General features: G+C 33.0%; 4 protein-coding genes and 1 long non-coding RNA gene across 7 annotated transcripts in view; 2 read left to right on the plus strand and 3 right to left on the minus strand.

Moving 5' to 3' along the window:
- The window catches only part of LOC143180970 (beta-1,4-glucuronyltransferase 1), a 51,198-nt gene extending 40,502 nt beyond the window's left edge, over window positions 1-10,696 (minus strand). The window contains exons 1-2 of one of the 2 annotated variants that reach the window (XM_076381069.1): window positions 10,652-10,696; window positions 10,264-10,361 (exon numbers count right to left, since the gene is read on the minus strand). The gene's annotated coding sequence lies outside the window, so the exon portion shown is untranslated. Of the gene's footprint in view, window positions 1-8,606; window positions 9,165-10,263; window positions 10,362-10,651 lie in introns of those variants that run through there. The other variant, XM_076381068.1, reaches the window with a different exon arrangement.
- Window positions 10,697-12,076: 1,380 nt separating this feature from the next.
- Window positions 12,077-16,811, plus strand: LOC143180843 (carbohydrate sulfotransferase 4). 2 transcript variants are annotated; one of them, XM_076380842.1, is made up of 8 exons: window positions 12,077-12,682; window positions 13,023-13,150; window positions 13,774-13,821; window positions 14,141-14,274; window positions 14,352-14,587; window positions 14,668-14,866; window positions 14,952-15,131; window positions 15,308-16,811. In XM_076380842.1, the coding sequence occupies exons 2-8, from the start codon at window positions 13,031-13,033 to the stop codon at window positions 15,627-15,629; spliced, it is 1,239 nt and encodes a 412-aa protein (XP_076236957.1). In that variant the 5' UTR covers window positions 12,077-12,682; window positions 13,023-13,030; the 3' UTR covers window positions 15,630-16,811. The 2 variants fall into 2 exon arrangements, with proteins under 2 accessions (XP_076236957.1, XP_076236958.1); XM_076380843.1 differs by lacking the exon at window positions 13,774-13,821.
- On the minus strand, window positions 12,969-14,268 carry LOC143180845 (uncharacterized). Its single transcript, XR_013002192.1, has 3 exons — window positions 13,963-14,268; window positions 13,615-13,813; window positions 12,969-13,427 (listed from the first exon to the last, which is right to left on the minus strand). It is a non-coding gene; the product is annotated as an uncharacterized LOC143180845 (long non-coding RNA).
- Window positions 16,812-17,046: 235 nt separating the features above from the next.
- LOC143180061 (uncharacterized) lies at window positions 17,047-19,344 on the minus strand. Its single transcript, XM_076379587.1, has 8 exons — window positions 19,218-19,344; window positions 18,814-18,905; window positions 18,413-18,476; window positions 18,075-18,223; window positions 17,823-17,886; window positions 17,574-17,616; window positions 17,339-17,385; window positions 17,047-17,148 (listed from the first exon to the last, which is right to left on the minus strand). The coding sequence occupies exons 1-4, from the start codon at window positions 19,342-19,344 to the stop codon at window positions 18,201-18,203; spliced, it is 306 nt and encodes a 101-aa protein (XP_076235702.1). The 3' UTR covers window positions 17,047-17,148; window positions 17,339-17,385; window positions 17,574-17,616; window positions 17,823-17,886; window positions 18,075-18,200.
- Window positions 19,345-19,742: 398 nt separating this feature from the next.
- Window positions 19,743-23,717, plus strand: Xpc (DNA repair protein complementing XP-C cells homolog). The gene is made up of 5 exons (XM_076380871.1): window positions 19,743-21,416; window positions 21,500-21,705; window positions 21,775-22,039; window positions 22,123-22,291; window positions 22,886-23,717. The coding sequence occupies exons 1-5, from the start codon at window positions 19,743-19,745 to the stop codon at window positions 23,239-23,241; spliced, it is 2,670 nt and encodes an 889-aa protein (XP_076236986.1). The 3' UTR covers window positions 23,242-23,717.
- The last annotated feature ends 1 nt before the right edge of the window (window position 23,718 follows it).

A 23,718-nucleotide genomic window follows, 5' to 3' on the forward strand; every position in this document is an offset into this window, starting at 1 on the left:
TTCACCTTATTGCCTGATATTTGAGATATTATATCATTTATGATGCCATTAAATTTCCTCTAGATGGAAGAGACTCATCATATTTGCTAAATAAATGATTATTTAACGCAATATCCAACAACAAGCTAATTTCACATATTTATTATACAATTGTACTAATCCTCACCATGCTGATAATTATCTACTAGATTTAAGTAACACAAAATTACGAAGAGTTTTCACAGTTTGAAAAAATTGCTTACTTCAAATATTATTTTCTTCCATTTATTCCAGATGCCTTCTTAATTTATTCCAAATTCCTTTCACACCTCTTGAAAACATAGCTCTCTGATCTCCTCATTTCTTAAACTATCGATTATTTTAAATACTGAATAGTTTGGAAGATCCCTGTTACCCAAACCTGTTTGCTAATTAATATCCCCAAGATGGATAGCTTAGAAGGTGGGATGAGGTGACAACCAAATTGCTTTGAGTTTTAGAGGCTTTGTAAACTACCTCTCGTTCCCTCGAGTACAGATTTTCTAATTTTAATTATGATTTAGAAATTTATTAAAGTTGATTTAACAATTTATTTGTCATTTATCTGGCACAACAGTTATAACTACAGCTGTAATTTTAATTACTTTAAGATTTCTTGCTTTTAATAGCAGGTAATACTATTAATATCATACTTAAGTGTTCACATAATTGAAAATCGTGTACAGGCAATCTTCTTGGTAAAATTACGATATAATTAAGCGGCTTTAATGTCGAAAATAGGATTTCATAGTAATTACATACAAGAGTAAAAGAATTAGATTATATAAATACTTAAAACTACAAAATTTCAAAGTACGAAACGTTTAGCCAAAAAATTGTTTTTCTTAAATAAACAAAATATCAATTATTAAGCAACCAATTTCTATTCATCTGAATCGACTAGTACACTGTATTTTTTCGTTCAAAATTCATCAAAACTTCCTTCGTTAGATATGTATGTATATAATTTACAATTATTCTTTTCTCTTTGCCCTTACTTTTACATTTATCAAAAGCGGCTTATCAACACATAAATTAGCCTTAGAAAATAGTACCCTTTATTCTCTATAATCTCTTTACCCATACTAACTACGAGTTCGTGGCAAGCAGGTATGCATGCAGGTACATCTACCGCATACGTGGAACAGGCTCGAATTTCCAACATCTCTGTCTTCGTTTGCATTCATGAATACAATTTAACATAAATTTTCACGTTTCACGGGTGGGAATCTCATCCTTATCCACGAAAGTTATTGCCGTCGCTATTTTCCGCCGCCGTCAACCGCATCGATCCATTCCAGCGGAGCTGCGAAAAGTATCTCGAAAGCAATCCACTTTCGCGTAGAACGCCCGACAATAGAGCCCCAATTTCACGAATCACGGCCAAACGTGGCGTCGAAATTCGATCGTCGCGCCGTATGGCACGCACATGTTGCAACCTGGTTGACCGCGGCTGTAGCGATATTTCAGCTCTTTTTTTCCCCCATCGAAAAACAATCTGCCTGAACGGGCCAGTCGTATCGTTCGCGCAAACTACGCGACGCTTGTATTTACGTGTTCATGGGCTTTATTTGCTTTCGGTGGGGGGTGGCTAATTATTTCCGGATGTGGACCTTAAAACCGACGAAAACGCGGAAGCTAAGCGGAATGTGTAGGTATTTATACTCTGAATTAGATTATAGCACTTTTTTATGAGGGTTTAGTTGAAAACACAAGGAAATACTGACATAATTTTAAAGAGTGCTGTAAAACCCAAATTGATTTAAATAAATAAAATGTGATGTACAATTTATTGGAGGGCAATTTTTATTTTCAGGATATTTTTATTATTAAAAAATTGTGTTCAGTTTGTATGGAAGAACTATGATCGATTATAGTTTTTCTATGACTTATTCTAAGTAATAACATTTCTCCTAAAAACCAAGTTTCGTGATTTAGAATCGCTTAGAAATATAACTCACGTGAATGTAATATACTTGAAAAATATTAAGGATATATATAACTTGTTGTTCAAAAAACAACTCCCATTGTCGAAAGTTACGCAATTGAAATTTACTTCAACTTCTTTTTAATAGAAGTTTGCGTAAAGTTTAGTGGAACTATAATTTATAACAGAAGTTTATGTGGAACTTCTATATACATACCTATATGTATATTAATTTTTTATTGCGATTTTGATGAAAGTTAGACGATTTTATATGAAGAAACAAAATGATAGATCTCTTTTTACTATCTTCACTGTTCTTCAAAAATATTAGAAAAATAAAAAATATTATTTTAATTTTAAATAACATTAAATGAAGTTAGAGAGTATGTAAAGTTGCAAATGGAGTTTTGTAACGTTTAAAAAAGAACGTAGTTTTGCGCTGAATTATTAAGCATAACACATGTTGTAACATTGTATATAAAGAAAGTGCATGTACCAGGAAAAGAGAACAATAATATTTGTACAACTTGTGATCGGAGGACTGAAAACACGTTGTACGTTTGTATTACGTGACCAAACTACAACTTCTGAGCATGATAAAATGCAGTAACATATACCAAAAATTTATGAATTTTGCCTTCGATAGAGAACTGATAATATGAGAGACATTTATAACTGAATGCAAAAGCACGTAATACGTACCACGTTATGAACTCGAAATTGTCGCATTTAGAAAAAATCAATATGTACGTTAATGGTTCATAACTTATGTATACAAAACAGAAATAACATAAAACCCATTCATAACTATTAAATGAGAAAACAGATATGTATTTATTACTATGTTATAAATTTATAGCAACTAGATGTACGTTGAAAAATATATCAATACAAACACACGTACAATTCATCAAATTTCTTCAAAACCTTAAAGCATAAAATGAAAATAAAAAAGAAACAAATAACATGTTAACTATTTACAAATACTAAATATAAAAACACCTACGCACACAATTTCGAGTGTTTCGACACTTAATTAGCGCCTACATATAAATAAAATATGATATTAGAAATGAGGTCAAACTACATGGCTCATACTAATGGCTGATATAAATATATCTAATCTTTTCGAGTTAGATTAATCTGGAAAAAAATGTAGTGTCATTTAGTTTTGTCAAAGTTTCGACAAAGGCTGGTTATAAACGCTCTATTCGACCACGTTACCCAGTTCGTCAACGAAGAAATTTAATCAAAAACGAGTAGACTTAAGAGGATGCCCTGACAACCGTGAAACGGACGCAGGATCTCGTCCTGGTTGCATTTCTGGTTACTATATTAGGGACCGCCGGGCTCTGCCTCGAAGAATTTGCATGCTTTGAGGAAGGAGATGAAGATAAGCCAGAAACGCAGAAATTTATGCCACAGACTCGTTGGCCGGTAATCCGTTCGATAGTTTCCTAAGTGAGAGGGAAAGAGACAGAAACGGAAACCGGAGAGTGATAAAGGTACCACGCTGAGAATATGAATAACCGATCATTAGAATGTTGCGTACCATTCTGACTCATTTGAATCGGCCACAAAAAATCTGGGAACTCTATTACGCACGCCAGACTAACGGTGTGAATGACGGAACTTGAGTTAAATAAAAACGAGAAAAAGACATCCCAAGGTAGTTCCAATTATCGTTTCTTTCATTTCGCAAACTATTCGACAATTGTAACATTTTTCGTGCAGAAATGGAATTTTAAATCTTCCTCATAAATTATACTGTTGCAGAATCGAAGAGGGTTTGATTTGAAGATTTTAATTTCAGCTGTTCTTTGTATCTAATTGCTTCGCAGCGATTGTCGAACATTTATCTTTAAAATCTGATCTTAGAGTTGCAAGTAGTTTACATTAACTGTTTTTGGACACGTTTCGAGGATATTGTAATAAACTGTGTGTTTAATTTTACTTATTATCAACACTGAGTAACTCGTATATTTGGAAGTTTTATCTTTTCCATTATGCATGCAAATAATAAACGATAATTTCGTTCGCTTTAAGTGACTGTAGTGGTGAGCGTAGAACATTCTATAGTGTATCGTATACGTATGTACATATATGTCCATGTAAGAGCACATTATCTCAATCGGGGCAAATGTGATGTATGAAAGTTCTAGAAGTAGAAATAAAATATTTATGTCACGTTTAAAATTCATTAGCCATTAGTGAATCAACTAGTTGAATTTATGTATTTGTGAAAAACGTGCCGTCATCCTTAAGTAGAGAAAAATTACTAAGTGGAAAGTTACACAGTATGTACTGAAACCAAGGAAAAAGAATGCTTAGAATAATTTCAGTAAGATGATACGATAAAATTTCAAAACCAGTAACAAATTTTTCTTTTATACTAGAATTTTTAATCAACAATACAACATTAAACCTCAAGATTAAAAAATCTGTCGAATAAATGAATATTCATTACTATCTTTAAAAAATATAATTTCCATCCTACGATTTAACAAAGCTGCTGAGATTTTCAAAAGAAAAAGTCAATCCTTAAATCCAATAATTCAGACTGTATGAGCTTTAAATATTTATCCGATGGAAGAAAAGGTTGTTCATCAAATATCTTAAAATAGTCTAATTGTAAAACTGAAGTGCTAGAACCAAGGATCTAATTATAAATAAAATCACTTCTTAACGAGTGTCTAATAACTAAATAAACTACTTACAAAAATTTACATTCAATATTATCGCATGAAATAAAGTCATGTCCATTGTTCTGTCATCCCAATTAAAACACGGGCTACAAAACGTCTTATGCCCAAAGGGTTAATACCTCCTGTATACTGCGTCTAGCGAAAAAAGAAATTCATCAGAAAAGGAGAAAATGCATTCTGAGCCTCAAAGGAACCAAATCGCGCGATCATTCTATACATAGAATATATATATCTACAATCTGCATAAAAGTTCGGTGCCACGAGCCACACACGAATGGATCGACAGATGAGTGTGCTTCCCTCCTATCGATTATAATTCTCTCATTCGTTTCTGAACGTATTCAACAGAGCGACAATGCCGCACGAAAGCCTTCTGGCCGAGTAATTTTTCCACGGTTCATTCGCTAATGCTCCCCTTACCAACGACTGACTTATGCATCCGTGTTCATGGAGGACAATTACCCTCCTAAATCGCAAACATTCCTTGCGTATTTCGTGTAAAAGTTGGTAATGCTATTCATTAAATTCCCCTGCCCCTTTGCCTTCGAGAGAAAAATTAGACGAAGAGAATAAACAGACAGAAACGTGATGTGACTGAACTCTGGCCACGCAACGCTTGGTTTTCCGATGTTACAAGTCACAGTGACGTGCCTTTTGCGTGAATTTATTATTGAGATTCATATATACAGTGATATACGCGGTGTCTGTAAAATTGTAGTATAAATAGATAATGAAAAGGTGATTCGTTAGAGAAAAATAAATAAATGTATAATAAATAGAATCAACTTGTTTGGTCGTTCGTCTAATAGCTGAGAGAAATGAATGAATTTTATTAATACTGTTTATTATTCACGTGATATGGATACTTCTATAGTTATAGTAACACGTACATGCATAATCAAACTGCTGCTTTAGATTATAATGCAGACACTTATACGTTTATAATAATAAAATGATAAGTTTTAAGTATCTAAAACAGAGAATTACTTTTACTTTTAGAGACCTTAAAAGCCAAAGCATATTACGATTGATTGAAGATAATGGAATGCGTCGAAACATTTTTGGTTATGATAATGCATGCATACCTATACTTTTTCTTTCTGAAGATAATGGCTTCATATTATTTCGTGAAATAAATGATCAAAGATCATGTTCAAAATTATTTTTCTTAGAAATTAAGCAAACAATCAAACACCTTTGCTCTACATATTTTACTTATTTTTATATAACAAATCCCCTCGTTAGTTGCACTACAATTCACTAGACACAGTGTATATATTTTAAATTCACTGTAAACAGTTCATTCTTTCCTGCCTTTTATTGCTTCAAATTAAATACTTTTTCAAGATATATGTTTAAAACACTTTTTATTTTGAAGTTTTCTCTAGACATTGAAATTCCTTCTATTCGTTCCATAGAACTACGGGTTAATCAAAATCACTGTGAAGCAATCTCTGATTCCATTAAATTGTTACCGCAAATAAAGTGAGTGCTGTAATTGTTTGCGTTCGTGATTGTCACCATCGATTTAGAAAGAGAAAGCTCTTCGAGTGTGTTCCCCCTAATTTTATATGTAATTTACTCCTACTTTTATTTTATTATATTACTGTGAAATAATCTCTGTTATATAACTATCACTGATTGGTCATTAATTAGATATCCCTAAAGTATCAATCGATTGAAGAACAGCAGTTACTTTATGCCTCACTACTGTACAGTAGTCTGATTTCAATTCGAGTCGTAATACAGTAGCGGTAACACGTAATATGATACAGTAGTTTAGTATGTACCTATTTGAATAGAATGTCTTTTCAACTTTGACTTTTTCTATAACAAATATGAACTTAATATTCGTAGACAACATACAGGGTGTTCGACAAGACGTGTCACAAATTTTAAGGTGATTCTACATTCCAAAATAAGATGAAATATTAAAGATACATTTAGAAAGAGCGTAAAATGTTTCTTGCCAAGAGATTTATTATACTGTTAATGTATGTACACTAGACAGATCAGATGTACAGATCAGTAGAATGAGGAAACGAAACCCCACATCCAATTTCATCATTCTTCATTTTCGTTTTATTTTGGCATATAGAATTACTTTCGAAAATTTTTGACACCTGTTGTCGACATGCATGTATATGGTACACACGTACTTTCCTGCTTTAAATACGCTAATACTGACAGAAATTACCTTGTATATCAATTTACACAAGCTGAAATAATAAAACGAAGATAACGATGAAAATTTGCGTTTCCACATCGAAGCGTTTTTGAGGCATTTCAAAACGAACTTCTATGGTTTGAGATATAATATCTAATTTTATAGAATCCATGTAACTTAACAACAACAAAAATAATGTTATCTTAAAGTATTGCAAAAATTGTTAATTTCGTCGATTTCTACTCGAATTAATAAACTTCTGAAAGTGATTGTTCTAGCATTCCAAAATTGTCTTACTGGAACACTTGTCGCCCCATTACCTCGGATACAGAAAGCTCTACTGTGTGCATATGTATCCGACTGTATATTGTCAACGATTCCCTTCGTCTATACGTATAGTCATTGTCTGACACACTTGCACAAATTTCACCCCGTATTTTCAGTCGCACAGTTTTCTACGCGTCACGTTAAGAATCGTGATTCACTGGGTCAGCCTTTTCGTTTTTGTCGCCTGGATAGCAGCCAAAAGGTTGAGACACGCAATTAAATTTCGAAGGAATAATCTCCGCGTCTGTGCAAGAAAATCGAGGCAAGCCCTAATGGAAAGAGGAAGAACTTCCTATGTACACGCGCGCGCACAATATAATTTAGCCAGTATTTTCATTATACTGCTAGAAAATGTTTACCTAAAGAATCAGTTTCAAAACAGAATTTACGCTAATTTTCGTTGAAACAGATAGAAGCAAATTTACGATTTATGATCGTGGTCGTTGTAGCTTATTCCAAAATCGAACGAAACGAGATTTGTATCGCACCATCGGTACTAATCGATTTAAATCGTGTCTGTCATGTGATACGGTTCTTTTTTGTAACAGTTGGAATTCTTTTTTATCAAAATATACAATATAAAGCGTGTAAAATACAGAGTTTGATGATTGAACGTGCCACTGACCCTATGCTGATATTCAAAACTGATATTATAAAAACTCTATAATTAATACAGTATTGTCATCTAACTTTAATATACTGTAATAATTACAGTTTTTAACGTTTCCATAAACGTGGGGTTTAGCGAACACAAAAAATTTATGACCAACGTAGTACCATTACATTTGATTCTAATATATTGCAAATTATGTGTTTCAATTTTATCCCTTGTAATTAAATCTGATTTAAAACAGTTGCCCAGTATATTTATCGCAACTTTCGAATATTTCAAACGAATACTTAACGCCAGTTACAACTCATTTAGAGTTCATACACTTCTGAAGTATCAAATATTTGAAATCTCTATGCTTCAAAAGTCCCGGCGCAAAATACATAAGAAAAATCTTCACTCCTGAATTTGCACTTACTCGAAAACTAAGCCGAGATACTATGTCCACACTTCCAAGGAACAATTTACCCCTCCTAACCCACTCCAGAAATTCAATTACCCAGAATATTAGACTCGACGATTACCCAACACTTAAAACGCTCGCGCTCCGTTCGCCGCAACAACGTTTACAGCACCGATCCCGAAATTTCCCTCGCAACCTACTTTCCATAATTAAAAACTTCAAAGAAGGGAACCCAGCGAACAGAAATCGGTAAACATATCCCAACCCCCTTGTATGTAGGGCAGCGCTGGTGGATGACCCACCAATGCGTAATTTAGCTCCTCTATTTTAGCCGGTATAAACAAAGGCTCGGCTCTGTCGAAAAAACACGAGCGAAGAAGCGGTCGAACCAGTGGCCGCTGCTGAAATTCCAACAGCCGAAAAAAGGAAGCACAAGTGGCCAGGCTTACCGTGGACCCCTCTCAGCGTGGCATCCCCCTGCGTTGGTCCAGGGTTTCGCTGAAGTGTCGCGCACGATTTTTCGAGCTCTCCCGCGGGCTCGGCTCTCTGGCACAGCCTCCGCCACTGTCACTCGCACACCAATGAGATACCCCGATCACGTTCAGTCACAAAAACCACGGGACAAGGCGCATCGTGGACGATGCACGCCAGCGTCCCAATGTCTCTCTCGCCTTTCGAGTTTTTCTCGGCACGAGGCTCGTGGCGATTCACGTCTCTTCTCGGCCAGCTCGATCACGAGGTCTCGCTGCCACTTCGAGTACGTGCACCCCGCGAAGGTATCAAGCTGTCGACCCGCTCCCCCGAGGGAGAGAGAACGAGAGGAGGACACCGAGAGAAGCGTGATGGATACTGTGCGTTGGGTGGACCGTTGCCGACGATGCAGCTCAGAAGTCTGAATTACGAGCGTGACATCGTGCAAGAGAAAGGGATAAGAACCACGACTCGCTTCGATATCTCTCCCCACGTCGCGGACCGTGCCGCTCGAGCAACAGCATCCGACTGTCTCGCTGGGCCCTGCGAAATTGCGAATGCTGTAGGCACACATGCTGTGGTGAAGCTTTCTGAAGTCGCCGATAGAGGACTGCGGCGAACGGAGTACTGGGGTGGTAATGGTCGGTAGAGGGTTGGAGGAGATAATTCGCGTGAGGACGCCACTTTAGAGGAGAGTTTCGTTGGCTCGATTTGTACGTGTCGTACTGGTAATAATTGTATTATATAGGGACTTGCGGTACGATTAGTAATTGTGTATAAAATAATGCTGATTGAGTAGGTAGCAGCGTGATGAAGTTGTTGAAATTGAAAACAGAGCTCTACTATACCTACTCATCTATTCGTCTCATTCATGCAAAGCTTTCTACATCCTGTTTTTTTGTACAATAATTTTTTTTATTGTTCTGTGAATAAGAGCAAGAAGTTTAAATAAAGCTTCTGTTTAAGTATCTATTCGAGATAGAGTACAAAATTTAACATAAGTGACCTAAATATGCCTAACTTAAAAACCATATTACCCAACTATGAAGAAAAGTAGTAATTATTGAAAATATTTTACTGTTATTTTGTATTAAAGCAAGACGTAAAGTGTTCGAAATTATTCAAAGTTGCAAAAAACTGAATTCAACATTTTTATGTAGTTACTGACTTTCTGAATAGTTGGGCAGTATAGTAGTTGTGTTTTAATTATATTTAAATTTTATAGTCTTATATTTAATAATATAAATAATTGAATGCTTATTTAAGTAATTACTGATACTATATAAAAAGCACTTGTTATTGGAGTTACAAACATGTTTAAAAATTTATTAACTTTAAAAGAATAAAATAAAATAATTACTGATTTCTAAATCAAATCTTAGAAAACATTTTGTATGTCCCTTTATATAGTAAAAATGCTTAAAGTGTAAAACAACTTTATATAAATGATGCTAGAAAAGATCTTTCTCGATTTTTCTCGAAATTTAAGAATCGCTATTTTGTAGTATCAAACTAACATAAAAAGTCAATTGAAACAAAAGAAATATGTTTAAAATCTTTTTTGTAGACAATAATAATTCAATAAAAGCACAGTAAAAATCATTAAAAATATATATATATTTACATAAAACTTACCAATTCTCCATAGAAATTTGTTTGAATTGATCATTAACTGTCATGGCGTTAGCTTCACTTTGGCGCCAATTCCTGTCACATTGATTCTAATCAGAGACCTGCAATAAACAAAAAAGACGAATTTAGAACAAATATATTTGAAAAAAACATAAATATATTATGATTAAATAATAATTGAACCAAGAATATACTGCAAAACACCATAATTCCATGTTCAAACTAAATAATTAACATAATATAGAGAACAAAAAAGAGATACAAAAGTTAGCGAAACTTTTCTTAAAATATAGAATAAATTTCAAATAAAAACTTTAATATTATAATTACAAGTAGTATTAGAGGCTATATGAAAGCAATAATAATGACTAAATAGATAAACGACATGTACTTTAATATTCACGACTGAATTTTCAAAAGGTCTGAGCACTTCGACTGTCACCGAACGAATGACGACTTTTTGTCCGAATTCAGTAGACTCAGAAAGTAGCAGGTAGATGGCGAGAAAGGGGATGGGGTAGTATGTATATCACAGGTAGGTATTTGTCTTCTAAGAAAAAACCAATTTGATGTAAACTTTTATATCTTGCATCTACAATTTAAATATGTATTATCTGAGTTAAAATAAAAATGAGATCCATAAAGGAACATACCTATTTAACATTTAATAAATAATTTGTTTATTTATGCATTTATATGCTATCTGAAACGTTGTAGGGCCTCTATAGATTATTACGTAACGATACGAAATAGCAATATTGTTAATTATTTATTAAAACTAACTTTTTAACAATTTTTTTATTTCAAGGAAATCGTTTCCTACACGAAAACAGTGCTACTAACGCCATCTAGTAATGGCGCTTACGAACTAATATTTTCAAAATGTTAGAAATTTTTATCCTTGCTACCCTTTTAGGATTCCATAATTTATAGAGTAAGGAAATTTCTTGAAATTATTTTATAATAATAAATAAACAATTTTAAAGCATTTTAGCATCATATAATAAGCTTTATAGATCCTATGATAATTTATTGACAACTGGCGGTGTGACAAGAAATTGTGTTGTAAAAAAAGAAATTAATTTCCAAACTCTTTTTATTAATAATTATTAATTTAAATATTTATTCATTGAGAATAGAGTAATAAATTCATCTAAAAAATTTTAATATACAGTAAGCAATATTTTAGCACTGCAGACGAGCAAGTACTGACATCTAACAAGTTCTCAGAAAATTAATACTGTCGGTAATTTTATAACTGTTAATTGTTAAATAGAAAAATTAGAAAATATTGTACTTTTATACAACAAGATTAATGCTAATATGTCAGTAGTCAATCTAAATACTTCGTACAATCTACAAAATAACATTTGCCCGCAACCACTTTTAATTTGATATCTTTTAATGAAATACGAATTTCATAGATAAAACTTTATCTATTTGCTACATATAATTCTTTTAGATATTTCAGAGATCATAAATGCCTAGCCTACTCTTTCAAACATTTATCCTTTATTGCTCAAAATATATAGATATACACTCCTTATCACAAAACGCTCATAATTCTAATTTTCACTGATTCCATCCTTATCTCAAGGAACAGTACCAAGCATTAGCTTCTAAGTAAAAGCTAAGTATGAATAGTCGTAAATTCGATAAAATATTATCAAAAAATAATAAAAATCCTACAGCTACAGCTTCTATAGCTACAAATATTTCTCTAAAATATGCGTACGGTCATAAAACACATTCACATAAAAGCATCTATACAGCTACATGCGATATCGTGGTCACACAGGAAATTCAGCATCCTATTGTAACTATTCTATCATTTCAAAATCCCACGCGTCAAAGCGTTCAAGTCCATCTAAAGTTCGCATAGAAATTTCAACACGAGTCGATCGAAGAAACTTAAACAGCAGCATCGTTCGTTGCGGCAATCGATCGGAATACTTGCGAAAAGCTGCATCGAATTAAACCCTGCAGTGCGATCAAATAATAATCAACTCTCGCGCGACAAGTGATTGCCGACGTGACGCAGAGTTGTCGTTCGCGGGGATTTCGATGTTGGCCGTCTGATTATTCCGTGAGCGCGATTATTGCGCTTTCAGCGACGAGGAGCGGGGACATCTCTCTAGCATTCGCCGTGGACCACTTTGGCCTTGTGTATCCTGTACTTACGCGATTGCACGCGCGATGAGTCTCACGCACGTCCACACGTGAATCCGCGGCTCGTGTGCTCGTCCCAGCCGCAATACGGGCCTCTGCGTCAGTTCTCCACGATGAACGGTGCACGTTGCCCTCATGCTTCTCGTCGTCGCTTCAAAATGCCAAGAAAAACGTGAGGCCTTCCTAAGCTCTGCGAAAACAAGCCCGTCCTCGATCGGGAGCCTCCCAATGTAACCGACTGCTCGATCGTGAGGTGAGAGGCCAAATACGATATTTCGACGTCCTTGCATCCTGCGGTGCAATAAATTATCGACATGCCCGATACTTTTATGGCAAGATGCATTGAGATTTACGTTGACTTTCGTGCATGTTACGAAATCGGTATTCTTTGCTGTTGTTGGGAGTACCAAAGAGAGAGTGTGACTTTGATAGAGATGTTACTGGGCGTTATTTTGGTTTCTGCTAAGGAAATTTTAATAGTAATTCATTGTGTGAAAGATATTTGATATTTTAGAGAATAGAGAGCTATTTTGTAGCAGTATGTAAGGAATATTTATTTTTGTATAAATTATGCAAGCTCATATGTTTTACAGGACCAAGGATGTCAAAACGCCTCAGCTTCTATGGTCTGGTAGGACTGGCATCCCTTTGTATCTTCTTCTTAGCATTAAACCAACGCTACAGCAGTTATCTCGAGCATCGACTGCAGCCGGTGATATCGGTCAGTAAAAAATCGGAGGTGGGGATTGCTCTAAATTGAGTCACGCCAAACACGCTCTTTCTGACGGTAAAGTCTAACTTTTGCACCTAACTTATTTCCACTCGTATGCTAACAGTGAACATATCGAGCCACACAAGTCGTCAGCTTTCTTTCTCCCTGTTTCCACCTTTTCCTTTCCCTTATTTTGTTTTTCATGCAGCAATAAGGATTACAATTATCTGAGCTTGTTGGATGTATTGCGATTAATGGTGGAGGACCAGGGTAACTTGATACTAATCTAAAAACATTATGTATTTTATAAAGAGATTAACATAAAGTAAAATACATAGTTTTAATTATTTGAAACTAACAGAAACTTTAGGAAGTATTACGCTTCATTAGTATGTATTATTGGAGTTTGGTTCATTTGTACATTCTGCATGTTAATTTTTATTTTTTATAACATACATTAAAATAGTACATACTTTTATTTGCACTGTTGCACTTTTTTGGACACTAATTTGCTACCTATGCAGAGAAAGAGGGAGAAAGATATTGTCCTGGTTACGTCAGCAGCATTGTCATATTCACAATGTAATCTGCACAGTCAAAATGCTAAAATATCAATATTTTCTTGAATATAGGATGTTGAGATAAGGCCCCGCATCATCAAAATTCAAGAACCTGTAACGGTAAGCAACACGTGCACGTACATATCCATGTATTGTCATCAGTCTAATCTGATGAAATGAAAATTGTGAAGAGAGTGACCAAACATTTACAACAAATTTTTTAATAAAGTATGCAATAATATAATAAAATGTATAACATACCTGCTTGATGTTTAACTATTTCACTAATAATTAACAAAACTAATTATCAACACATTTAATTGGGCACTGAAAGATCTATGTAAAAAGTCTATCATTTGCTACTGCCTTTGCTTTTGTCATAAAGGACTAAGATACAAAGAAATTTGAATTCCACATATTAATTATGTAATCTTTACAGACATATTTTAGAGGAACCTTAGAAAATGTCACTCTTTCGGAAATACAAGAAGTTGTGGATCAACAGAGGAGGGCGATTGAAAGAGAAATGGAAGACTACGTGTATCCTCATGGAAAATACGGAGTCAATGTTAGGTATGTTTTACCTTCATTCATCAAATATTTATGTATATGTGTACATACAATGCTTAATTATATGGTAATTTATGCAGTAAGTTGGAAGATTTCGTAATGGAAAAGGGGGGAAGGCCAATGAGAAGCATCATTCTCACAAGTTGGCGCAGCGGTAGCACATTTCTCGGCGACGTTATAAACGCACATCCAGCAAATTTTTATCATTACGAGCCTTTGCTCGACTTTGGAATCGTGCAAATTAGAGGACCCCCACTCGCCGATGAAGCTCTCAGAAATTTAGAATCTCTACTAAGATGCGATTTTTACAATCTTGGTAAATTCATTGTCCTGAATATTGTATTATATCTAGTATAAATGTTTAACAAAACTTATTCAATGTACCAATTTCCTTAGATCGATATTTGGATTTTGGTAAAACACATCCTTGGCTCTTTAATCATAACACCCATTTATGGAGACAATGTCAAGCACACAAGAAAATTTGTTGGGATCCGCGTTTCGTTTCTAAATTTTGTAAACTATTTCCTTTCCAATCGATGAAAATCGTTCGTTTAAGACTGCGTGCAGCAGAGAAACTTCTGGAAAAAGAAGAGTAAAAATTTCTTCCATTTTTTCAATTAAATTAGATATAATAATAGTCTATCATATCAATATATTTTATAAATAATATATTCTAGTTTAGGGATCAGACTAGTTCTATTAGTTCGTGATCCAAGAGGAATCTTGCAATCAAGAAAACATAGAGAATGGTGTCCCACTAACCCTGATTGTTCGGATCCAGCATTAGTATGCGCAGATATGGTTTCAGATTATAGCGCAGCAATACGACTAATAAAGAAGTATCCCCGTTCATTCAGGTATGCTATTCTTCTATAATATTTTTTAAAATAGTTCATGTATTATGTACATGAATAAATCGTTACACTTTACACGGTATTAAAGAAACTCATTTAACTTTTCTTAGTAACGTAATACTTCATATGAAATATATACTAAAATACTAAAAATTTAAATACCTTTTAATGTTCTACAGAGTAGTGCGCTACGAAGACTTATCAGTAGATCCCTACAAATACGTGAAAGAGCTGTACAATTTTTATGGTTTGGACTTTCATATAAATGTAAAAAAATTTTTGGATACACATACGAAGAATGATGTGGGTGGCGTTTCAAGTACCTTTAGAAACTCCAAAGTCGCACCGTTCCACTGGCGGACCGATCTCGATTTCGAGGAAGTCGATGAGATACAAAGGGTCTGCGCTGCCGCCATGCGTCTATGGGGATACGTTATGGCGTCGAATTCGACTCATCAAAAAGAATTTAATCCCCTCACCGAGTATCAATTACAATTGTGACATTTGTTGTAACGCACGACGAACATGTAGTCTGAACGTAAATGTCACTGTGTAGAACACAGTATCATAGCTTGTCTCTGCACAGAAGACGAGATTATCACAAGTGCCGTAATTCACATTGAACAAAAAAAAGGGTGCTAACGATACACTTGTAGCAAGCACTTGTACGAATTCTCATGATTAACCCTCGATAAACGATGCGTGGGTCCTAATGCATCGCGAGGGTTAATCTCTTCACTGATTGAGATTAGTGAGATAGTAAAATATTCGACCTTGTAAGACCAATGGTAAATCTGTTCCTTGAGAAAGTTAAAAAATGCGCAAGTGCTCTTCGAACTTGTTGCATAAAACGAAAGGACTAATTTGAACCTAGAATTTTCAGACCAGAGTGTTAGGCACAAAAGATTGAAAAAAGTTCCTAAGACCCTGGCGTGCAACAAAGAAATATATCCATATCAGCGGAAGCATTAAATGAATCTAAACGATATTCTTTTTTAGAATCAAGAATTTAACGACGACTCTTAATATTGTAATTGGGAATGCAATATATATAGAATTTTCCACTGAAATGCCGAGGAAAGACATTAGATCTCAAGCATTTGAATAGATAATTATTTTTCATGGGAACTTCAGAAGTAGCATTATTTTATTATATAATAGTGATTTTTCAAGGAAATTCAATACACCGAACAACGCATATAGGCATATTCTCCTTTTTAATATGTACATGTATGCACATATACCAATAGTTTTATGTACAATATATATATACATATATGTATAAAACACTATATGTATTCTGATTTAAATTATTAATATTTCTTTCTTACACTCTAAGATTGTTATTGTTTTTCGTAAAGTGTGTAAGATTGAAATTTAATTACTAGAGCAAATTTTTAATTGTTTTAAGTGAATCTAAGTAAGAAGTTTCCATATAACCGGCCTTGATGCCAAAAAGTAGGAAATACGTAAGACTAAACGAATTTTTTATGTAAATGAACAAAAGACAAAAATGATGAAATTCATGAAAAACACAAGCAGATGAAAGACATTTAGACTGATCGAACGATTTCGAGATTTTATTTAAAGATTACTTGAATTATTAGACGTAAAATTATTCATAAAAAGTGTACAGTAAAATTTGCATAAATTTTTAATAAATTTGTATATACCTATGATATATTTCGACCTGTAACAATATTTATTTTAATTATATCAATAACTAATTACGTAGTAATGAAATAATTTAGAAAGCAATTATCACTGCATTAATTCTATTTTGTTAAATTTTATCATCACGTCTAGTCTAATAAGATTTATTACATTTTATAGTACCATTTAAATGTATCAAATACATCATCGAATAAAGTTGATTCTTTACAAATAACTCTCTCTTGTTACTTATATATTTATAAAAGAAAAAGGAAGGGAGAAATTATTATTATCAATATTCATATTTATTTTTTCCTTATTTCATTAATTTTGTTTACATTAAGGTCATTCCAAATATTATATTTAGCTGAAATATAAAAGGAATAAATTGTATTTTATACAGCTACATAATTAAAAATATAATTATACTTTTAATTCAGTAAAAAAAATTACTATCACTGAACTTCATAGCGTATATTGCAAGCATCATTATAAAATTGATTTTAACTATTCTGTTAATTAAAGGAAAAAAAAAAAAAAGGTATAAATAATTGTACCTTTTTATCACTGAAGCTTTATTTTATACTTCTGTGTTGCAGCGTATCTATGGAAAAGAAAAGAACGGAATTATTAAATGATCAAAATTTATTAATTGAATATTTAATTATTTTATATAAAAACTCAGTGAGGGCAAGTTGTAATCATTGTAAATCATATTAGCGTATATTTTTGTGTAACATCACTGTTTTTAATAAGCATATAAACTATATAATTTTTTACACAATTACTCACCTAATTTCTAAATTGTTAGTACCAGAAAAGTTGACCGGAAAATCTGTAACAAAGTGAAAGAATAATTAATTTCAAAGTATACAAAGATGTTGTTTAGAAATGATATAACTGAAACCTATTTATATATTAATCAGAATAAAAAAATTGCATCAAAATCTATTCAGACATATGCTTGTCAAATAAATCATCATAAAATTATTTTTACAACACATATGCAAAAATGAATTATTCAAAATAAATACTACTTACTTTGTTCATTGCCAGTGGATCATTGAAAGTGGTTATTGGCATATGTGCATCCATAGTTTCCACTGTTAAAAAAATTTTGCTTGATTACTATAAAATATATTATTCATTACCTTTCTTTATAAAACAAATTTATGTCAGTAAAACGATATCACCACATGTATGTGTATGACAGGGATAACTATATACTATTCATCATATCCACAGCAAATCTTAATATCTTATAAATGAAATAACGAAGGTGTTCATATTACCTTTTAATCATCCATCTCTGGGAAACTGAATTGCTTTCCTGCTGTGCGTGCTTTCACATTTTTTTAAATCTCATTTGTTTCAGAATAACAACTGCAGTTTGTTTTCATCACAGATCATGCCATATTTCTAACCATTTTCTTTATTCCCACCTGAAATTAGAAATGTATTTTTCAATAGAAATTATATATTAAAAAATTAAAAATTAATATATATTTGAAATTTTCAGAATACACTATCTACACTATATTTCTGATTGACTGAGGCTGTGCTATATTCATCATATTATTAGTACTTAAAACACTAATGAAAAAAAGAGAATAGTAATTCCAAGAATTTACCTGTCTTGCCAATAGAGAAATTATCCATTGCAAAATATTGCAGCTCAATATTGATGGTCATTTTCTACAAAAAAGAAGTATGGATGTTAGATGGCTATAAATTGAATATAGTATTTATAAATTTATATAATCTATTTCAGAATACTGAATCTTTCATGTACTAATCAGACTGGGGCAGTAAACTCACATCATTATAAATGTAAATAATAGATATAAATATCATTCAAATATTTCCAACTATGTAAAAAGAACATAGCAATAGTTTTAATTTTGGAGATTTCAAAGAGTAAAACAATAAAATGTAAAAATGAGAATTTAATATAATATAAATAATAGACATATATTAAAAAATAGTATCAACAAAGATATCATAAATACATAATAAAAAAAGCTATACTTACTGAAAAAACATTAACAAACTTGAAGCCACAGAGATTGCCAACACGGAGTAAACCAAAGCACGTTTTCAGAGAATAATCTACCTTCGAATTGACTTTAGAAAAAGAGAAAAAAAAAGAACAATTTAATTCAGATAGCTAATAAAATATATTACTAAAGTATTTGAAATTTTTTAATACACTCAGAGCTGTATTTAAGTCGTAATCAAGGAATATATCATACGAACGAGACTATTTACATATCATCACTTAAAACGCAAATTTACTTACATTTGACGTAATTAAGCAAAAATATAACAATAAACATTATGTTATGAGATAACTATGTGAAAAAATATTATTTGTTTCATATTTTAGGTAACGAAGCACATGGATGGAAACAGATTACAGAAGTGATGGGTTCTTACCTTGAAACAGTCTCTTAACAGTCTCAGACGAAATCTGCAACCAAAATGAACAGAACAAGTAGCGCTCCACGCACGTTGAAAGCAACGGAAACCATGGCTTACATATATTTGAGAGCGGTATCGACATAGTCATAGACGCCCTCTGGTGAGACAGAATCAAAAAATAACAATCTAATAACAAATGTTTTCTATTGGTAGATATGTAGTACATTCAACTCAACTGAATTTGATCTCACTGACTCTTTATCTCTTTCTTTACACGGAAGCCATTGAATGAGAGAAAGAGAGATAGAGAGTGTCTGTGAGACCAGAATTATTTGAGATGACTATACCTTCAGCGTTGAAAACCTTCAAAAATTGTGACACTAGGTTCATGAATTGGAATAGAAGCTTATTCACATTTGATCACGATTTTTGGCAAGAAATCGAGAATCAACCGAGAATGCATGAGACTGTAGTGGCAACCATGCAACCAGCTAAACTATACATAGTTATAAGAAATTACGTCGTTACAAAAGTAGAGAGATGAGCGGTTTGTCGGAAGATGATAGTTCTGACAGTAGTAACGAATTTCTGGTTGATCCAGAGAAAATCAATTTGAATTCTAGCTTTTTCGCGGAGAAAAAACCGAAGGTTAAAAATGCGCGGATTGAGAGTGACACGGAGAATGAAAGTAGCGATGAAGACCTGGAGGATGTCACCCAAACGAGTAATATTGAATTATTTACTCAAGTTTTGCAAAACTTAGAAAATTCACAGAAGTTTGAACAAAGTAATGGAAATGTTGAAGAAGAACAATCAGTCGCGACTACGTCGCAAAAGGGGAGAAAAAAGGAGTCAGAGCCAAAAAAGGAAACAATACGTACCGCTATATCTAATGAAATAAACGAACTTTTACTTCAGGGAGAAAATCATGCGAATCCACCTAGTAGAAAGAATCTTAAAGAAGAAGTAAAAGATGAAGAAAATGAGGAAGAAAATGAGGAAGCTACTACAGAAGAATACAGTATTCCTAAGGAAGGCATTAAGATTACTTTGCCTGGTACAAGTTTAACGTTAAATAGAAAGAAAAAGGGCAGTCAAGATTTGAAAGCACTTATACGGAGACGATTGAGAGCTAATCAAATATTAATTGAGAAAGTAGGTTTACTTTGTTGGCTTGCATATGGATTTTATTTGAACAGGGAGGGAAATGAACCTGAAGTAATGGCTACTTCACTATCTTTATTGTCAACCAGTAATTATCCGAAAGATAGAATTGATCTTACTTATTTAGAAAAATTTACAAAATGGTTTAAAAATATATTTACATTCAAAACGGTTGAAAGTAATGGCATGAAACGTATAGATAAGGAAACTTTATTAAAAGTAATACAGGAGAAGGAAGTTTCTGATTATAGAGAATTGGTATTGTTATATATTGCTACATTGAGAGCTCTTGGTTTGAACTGCCGGTTAGTTGTATCACTTTGTCCACCTCATAAAGCTTTAAGTGATAATCCTTTCTTTAAAATTGATAAAAAAGAATCAGATAAGTCGAAAAGTAAATCTAGTGGATCTAAAAGAAAAAATACTTCAAAGTCAACTAAGAAAGAAACTTCTGATAAAACTATCATTCAGAATAGTCCAGAGGCAAAAAAGAATGCTAATATAGAAGCTAAAAAAAGAGCTGCTGAAATCTTACAGTTAAAGTCACAAAGCAAAGCAAAAAAGAGTAAATTAGATACTAACAAGAACTCTGAACCTGGTGATTCAAGTTCAAAAAGCACTGATAAAATAATAGATAAGACAGTAAAGGAAACAAACAATCTATCCGGTTTAAGACAGCTAAGATCTCGTAAAGTTAAAACTAATTCTACAGATACTAAAACTGAAAAACCTACAGACAGTTCAAAAAGTGATGATACAAAATCAAAGTATTACATAGAGGAAGATTCTACAGATTCAGAGGCAGAATTTCACCCTAAACCACAACGTGTAATAAAAAAGAAGTCAAATACAAATGAAGAAGAAGCACAGAGTTCTAAAAGCAAGAAGAAATATAATAGAAAATTATTGTCTTCTGACAGTGAAGATGAGGAACCAAATAAATTGAACAAGTCACAAGATATTTGGGCAGAAGTTTATCTAGAATCAGAGGAAAGTTGGATCTGTGCTAGTGTGATGGATGAAAAGATTCATTGTGTAAACGAAGTGTATGTGAGTGGTTTGAGAGATACTTTACATTGTATTTCCAAATTTATGCCATTCTGTATGGTAATAATAGTTGTACTCTATTATAGAAAAAAGCAAAAAAGCCTGTGTTATACGTAGTAGCTTGGAATTCAGAAAGTTTAATAAAGGATGTGACTAGACGCTATTGTTCAAACTGGCTGACAGTCACACGTAAGCAACGTATTGATGAGAAATGGTGGCTAGAAACACTATCATATTGGAAAGAGAAAAACACAGCTATTTCCAGAGCTGAAGATGAGATGCTTTTGCAAAAGTATATCTTCAATCAAATTTTATTTACCAGAAACTCATTTCTATACCATTAAACTCATTTAAATTACAGGGATTTGGAACAACCATTACCTAAAACAATTGGAGAATGCAAAGGACATCCCCTATATGTAATTGCAAGGCATTTACTTAAATTTGAAGCATTGTATCCTCCAGATTGCGTACCATTGGGTCACCTTCCTACAGGCGAAGCCATTTACTCTCGTCATTGCGTACACACGTGTTGTTCGAGAGAAACGTGGCTGAAAAAAGCCAAAGTTGTGAAACCAAATCAAGAACCTTATAAGATAGTTAAGGCTCGCCCAAAATATGATAAGGTAATAATATTTTGATGTTTTCATTTATAAATACATATTTACCAACACGTTGAATACCGTGTTAATACTTTAAATTGGTTCAGCTATCGGGAATGAAGATCAAAGACTCCGCACTAGAAGTGTTTGGTGAATGGCAAACCATGGATTATGAACCACCAGAAGCTAAAGATGGTATTGTTCCACGCAATGAGTATGGAAATGTAGATTTGTTCAAACAGTGCATGCTTCCAAAAGGCACTGTTCATATAAATCGTAAGTATCTTCCAAATATCAGTCAAGTCCGAAATTTGAGGAACAGATTTCACCATTAAGATTTTGGATATAAGTTGTGTCCTTTTGGAAGAAATTTTCCATCATTTTGCAAGCGTTATAGCTAGCTTCATTAGGGGGTTAAATGACATACTTGACTACAATTGTAGATCTTTAGAGCAGATGAACACTTGTTCAGTTTTGTACATAATGAAGAAGATTCTAATGTGTTCTTCAAATATTTTCTTTTAATTGCCAGTTGATCAATTAGAAGTCTTGTTTAATTAAAAACCAATTAAAAAAGACTTTTAATTGGTGAACAATAAATTAGAACATGAGTAAAGTACACTTACTCACCACAATGAATCTGTGGTGAATCACCACAACTGCAACCACTAATATCACTGAGCCATTTAACCTCCTGATAAAGTTAACTGTAATGTTTGGAAAACATTGAGAAATTTCTTCTAAACGGACACGGTTTACACACGAAAGTTTCAATACTGAGAATTGTATCAGTCGAGTATGTAAAAAATAAGAGACAGGAATATTATATTTTCAATGTGTTTCCACTAATAATAACACGATAATATATAGTTCCAGGATTGAACCGAATCGCTCGAAAGCTCAATATAGACTGCGCTCCGGCCGTTGTGGGTTTTAATTTCGGATGCATGGGCGCGGTACCTGCTCTCGAGGGTTACGTTGTTTGTTCCGAATACGAGGACACTTTGCGCGAGGCGTGGGAAGCGGAGCAAGTTGAGGCAGTTAAACGAGCAAAAGAAAAGCGAGAAAAAAGGGTCTATGGAAATTGGAAAAGACTAATCCAAGGTTTGATTATAAGACAGCGGTTAGCAGCAAAATATGAATTTTCGGAAGAAATAAAATCGGTCCCAGCAAATAAACGAGCTAAACACAAAAAAACAGATACGAAGAAAACCAAAGTATCTTAAATCTAATCGTGCATGTATAACTTGTAAAGTTTTGTTTTTCTTTTTTTATAGAATGAAGAGTATTCGTCTTGTTTTCAAATATTTGGTAGAGATTGTTAAATTATATTGTTGTAAGATTAATTTTGTTCAGTATTATAGAAACTAAGAAGTAATGCTCACAGTTAGCAATATATATCCAAATTTATTTGATTTCTTCTCGCATTTGTGATCGAAGAGATGCATGTGTGGTTTCAAAAAATTTTATTAAAATTATATTTTCTACAGTTTATCGAAATGTAACAATTTTCTATGTTTCTTTTATATTTCAATATTTTGGTATAAAAATTTGTATTTTTAGAACCATCTTTTGTGTTTCTTAGAATAAGTTGAAATGAGTACTTTAAGACAATTCTGTGTGTTAACAGCAATTGTGTATTTAAATTATACAAACTCGTTTAAATAATGTACATAAAAACAAATTTTTGTAAAATTATACAA

Source organism: Calliopsis andreniformis, chromosome 6, assembly GCF_051401765.1.
Source record: "Calliopsis andreniformis isolate RMS-2024a chromosome 6, iyCalAndr_principal, whole genome shotgun sequence".
NCBI classification, from domain to species: Eukaryota; Metazoa; Arthropoda; class Insecta; order Hymenoptera; family Andrenidae; genus Calliopsis; species Calliopsis andreniformis.

Bases quoted from the DNA above. Each gene is read 5' to 3' on its own strand.
- LOC143180843 (XM_076380842.1), top strand. From the start codon at position 13,031: ATGTCAAAACGCCTCAGCTTCTATGGTCTGGTAGGACTGGCATCCCTT. The intron at 14,867-14,951 runs GTAAAAATTTCT...AATATATTCTAG, and splicing joins AAACTTCTGGAAAAAGAAGA to TTTAGGGATCAGACTAGTTC. The intron at 15,132-15,307 runs GTATGCTATTCT...AATGTTCTACAG, and splicing joins AAGTATCCCCGTTCATTCAG to AGTAGTGCGCTACGAAGACT.
- LOC143180061 (XM_076379587.1), bottom strand. From the start codon at position 19,344: ATGTCGATACCGCTCTCAAATATATGTAAGCCATGGTTTCCGTTGCTT. The intron at 18,906-19,217 runs GTAAGAACCCAT...CTTTTTCTAAAG, and splicing joins TGTTAAGAGACTGTTTCAAG to TCAATTCGAAGGTAGATTAT. The intron at 18,477-18,813 runs GTAAGTATAGCT...TCTTTTTTGTAG, and splicing joins AGTTTGTTAATGTTTTTTCA to AAAATGACCATCAATATTGA.
- Xpc (XM_076380871.1), top strand. From the start codon at position 19,743: ATGAGCGGTTTGTCGGAAGATGATAGTTCTGACAGTAGTAACGAATTT. The intron at 21,706-21,774 runs GTATATCTTCAA...TTTAAATTACAG, and splicing joins GATGAGATGCTTTTGCAAAA to GGATTTGGAACAACCATTAC. The intron at 22,040-22,122 runs GTAATAATATTT...AAATTGGTTCAG, and splicing joins CTCGCCCAAAATATGATAAG to CTATCGGGAATGAAGATCAA.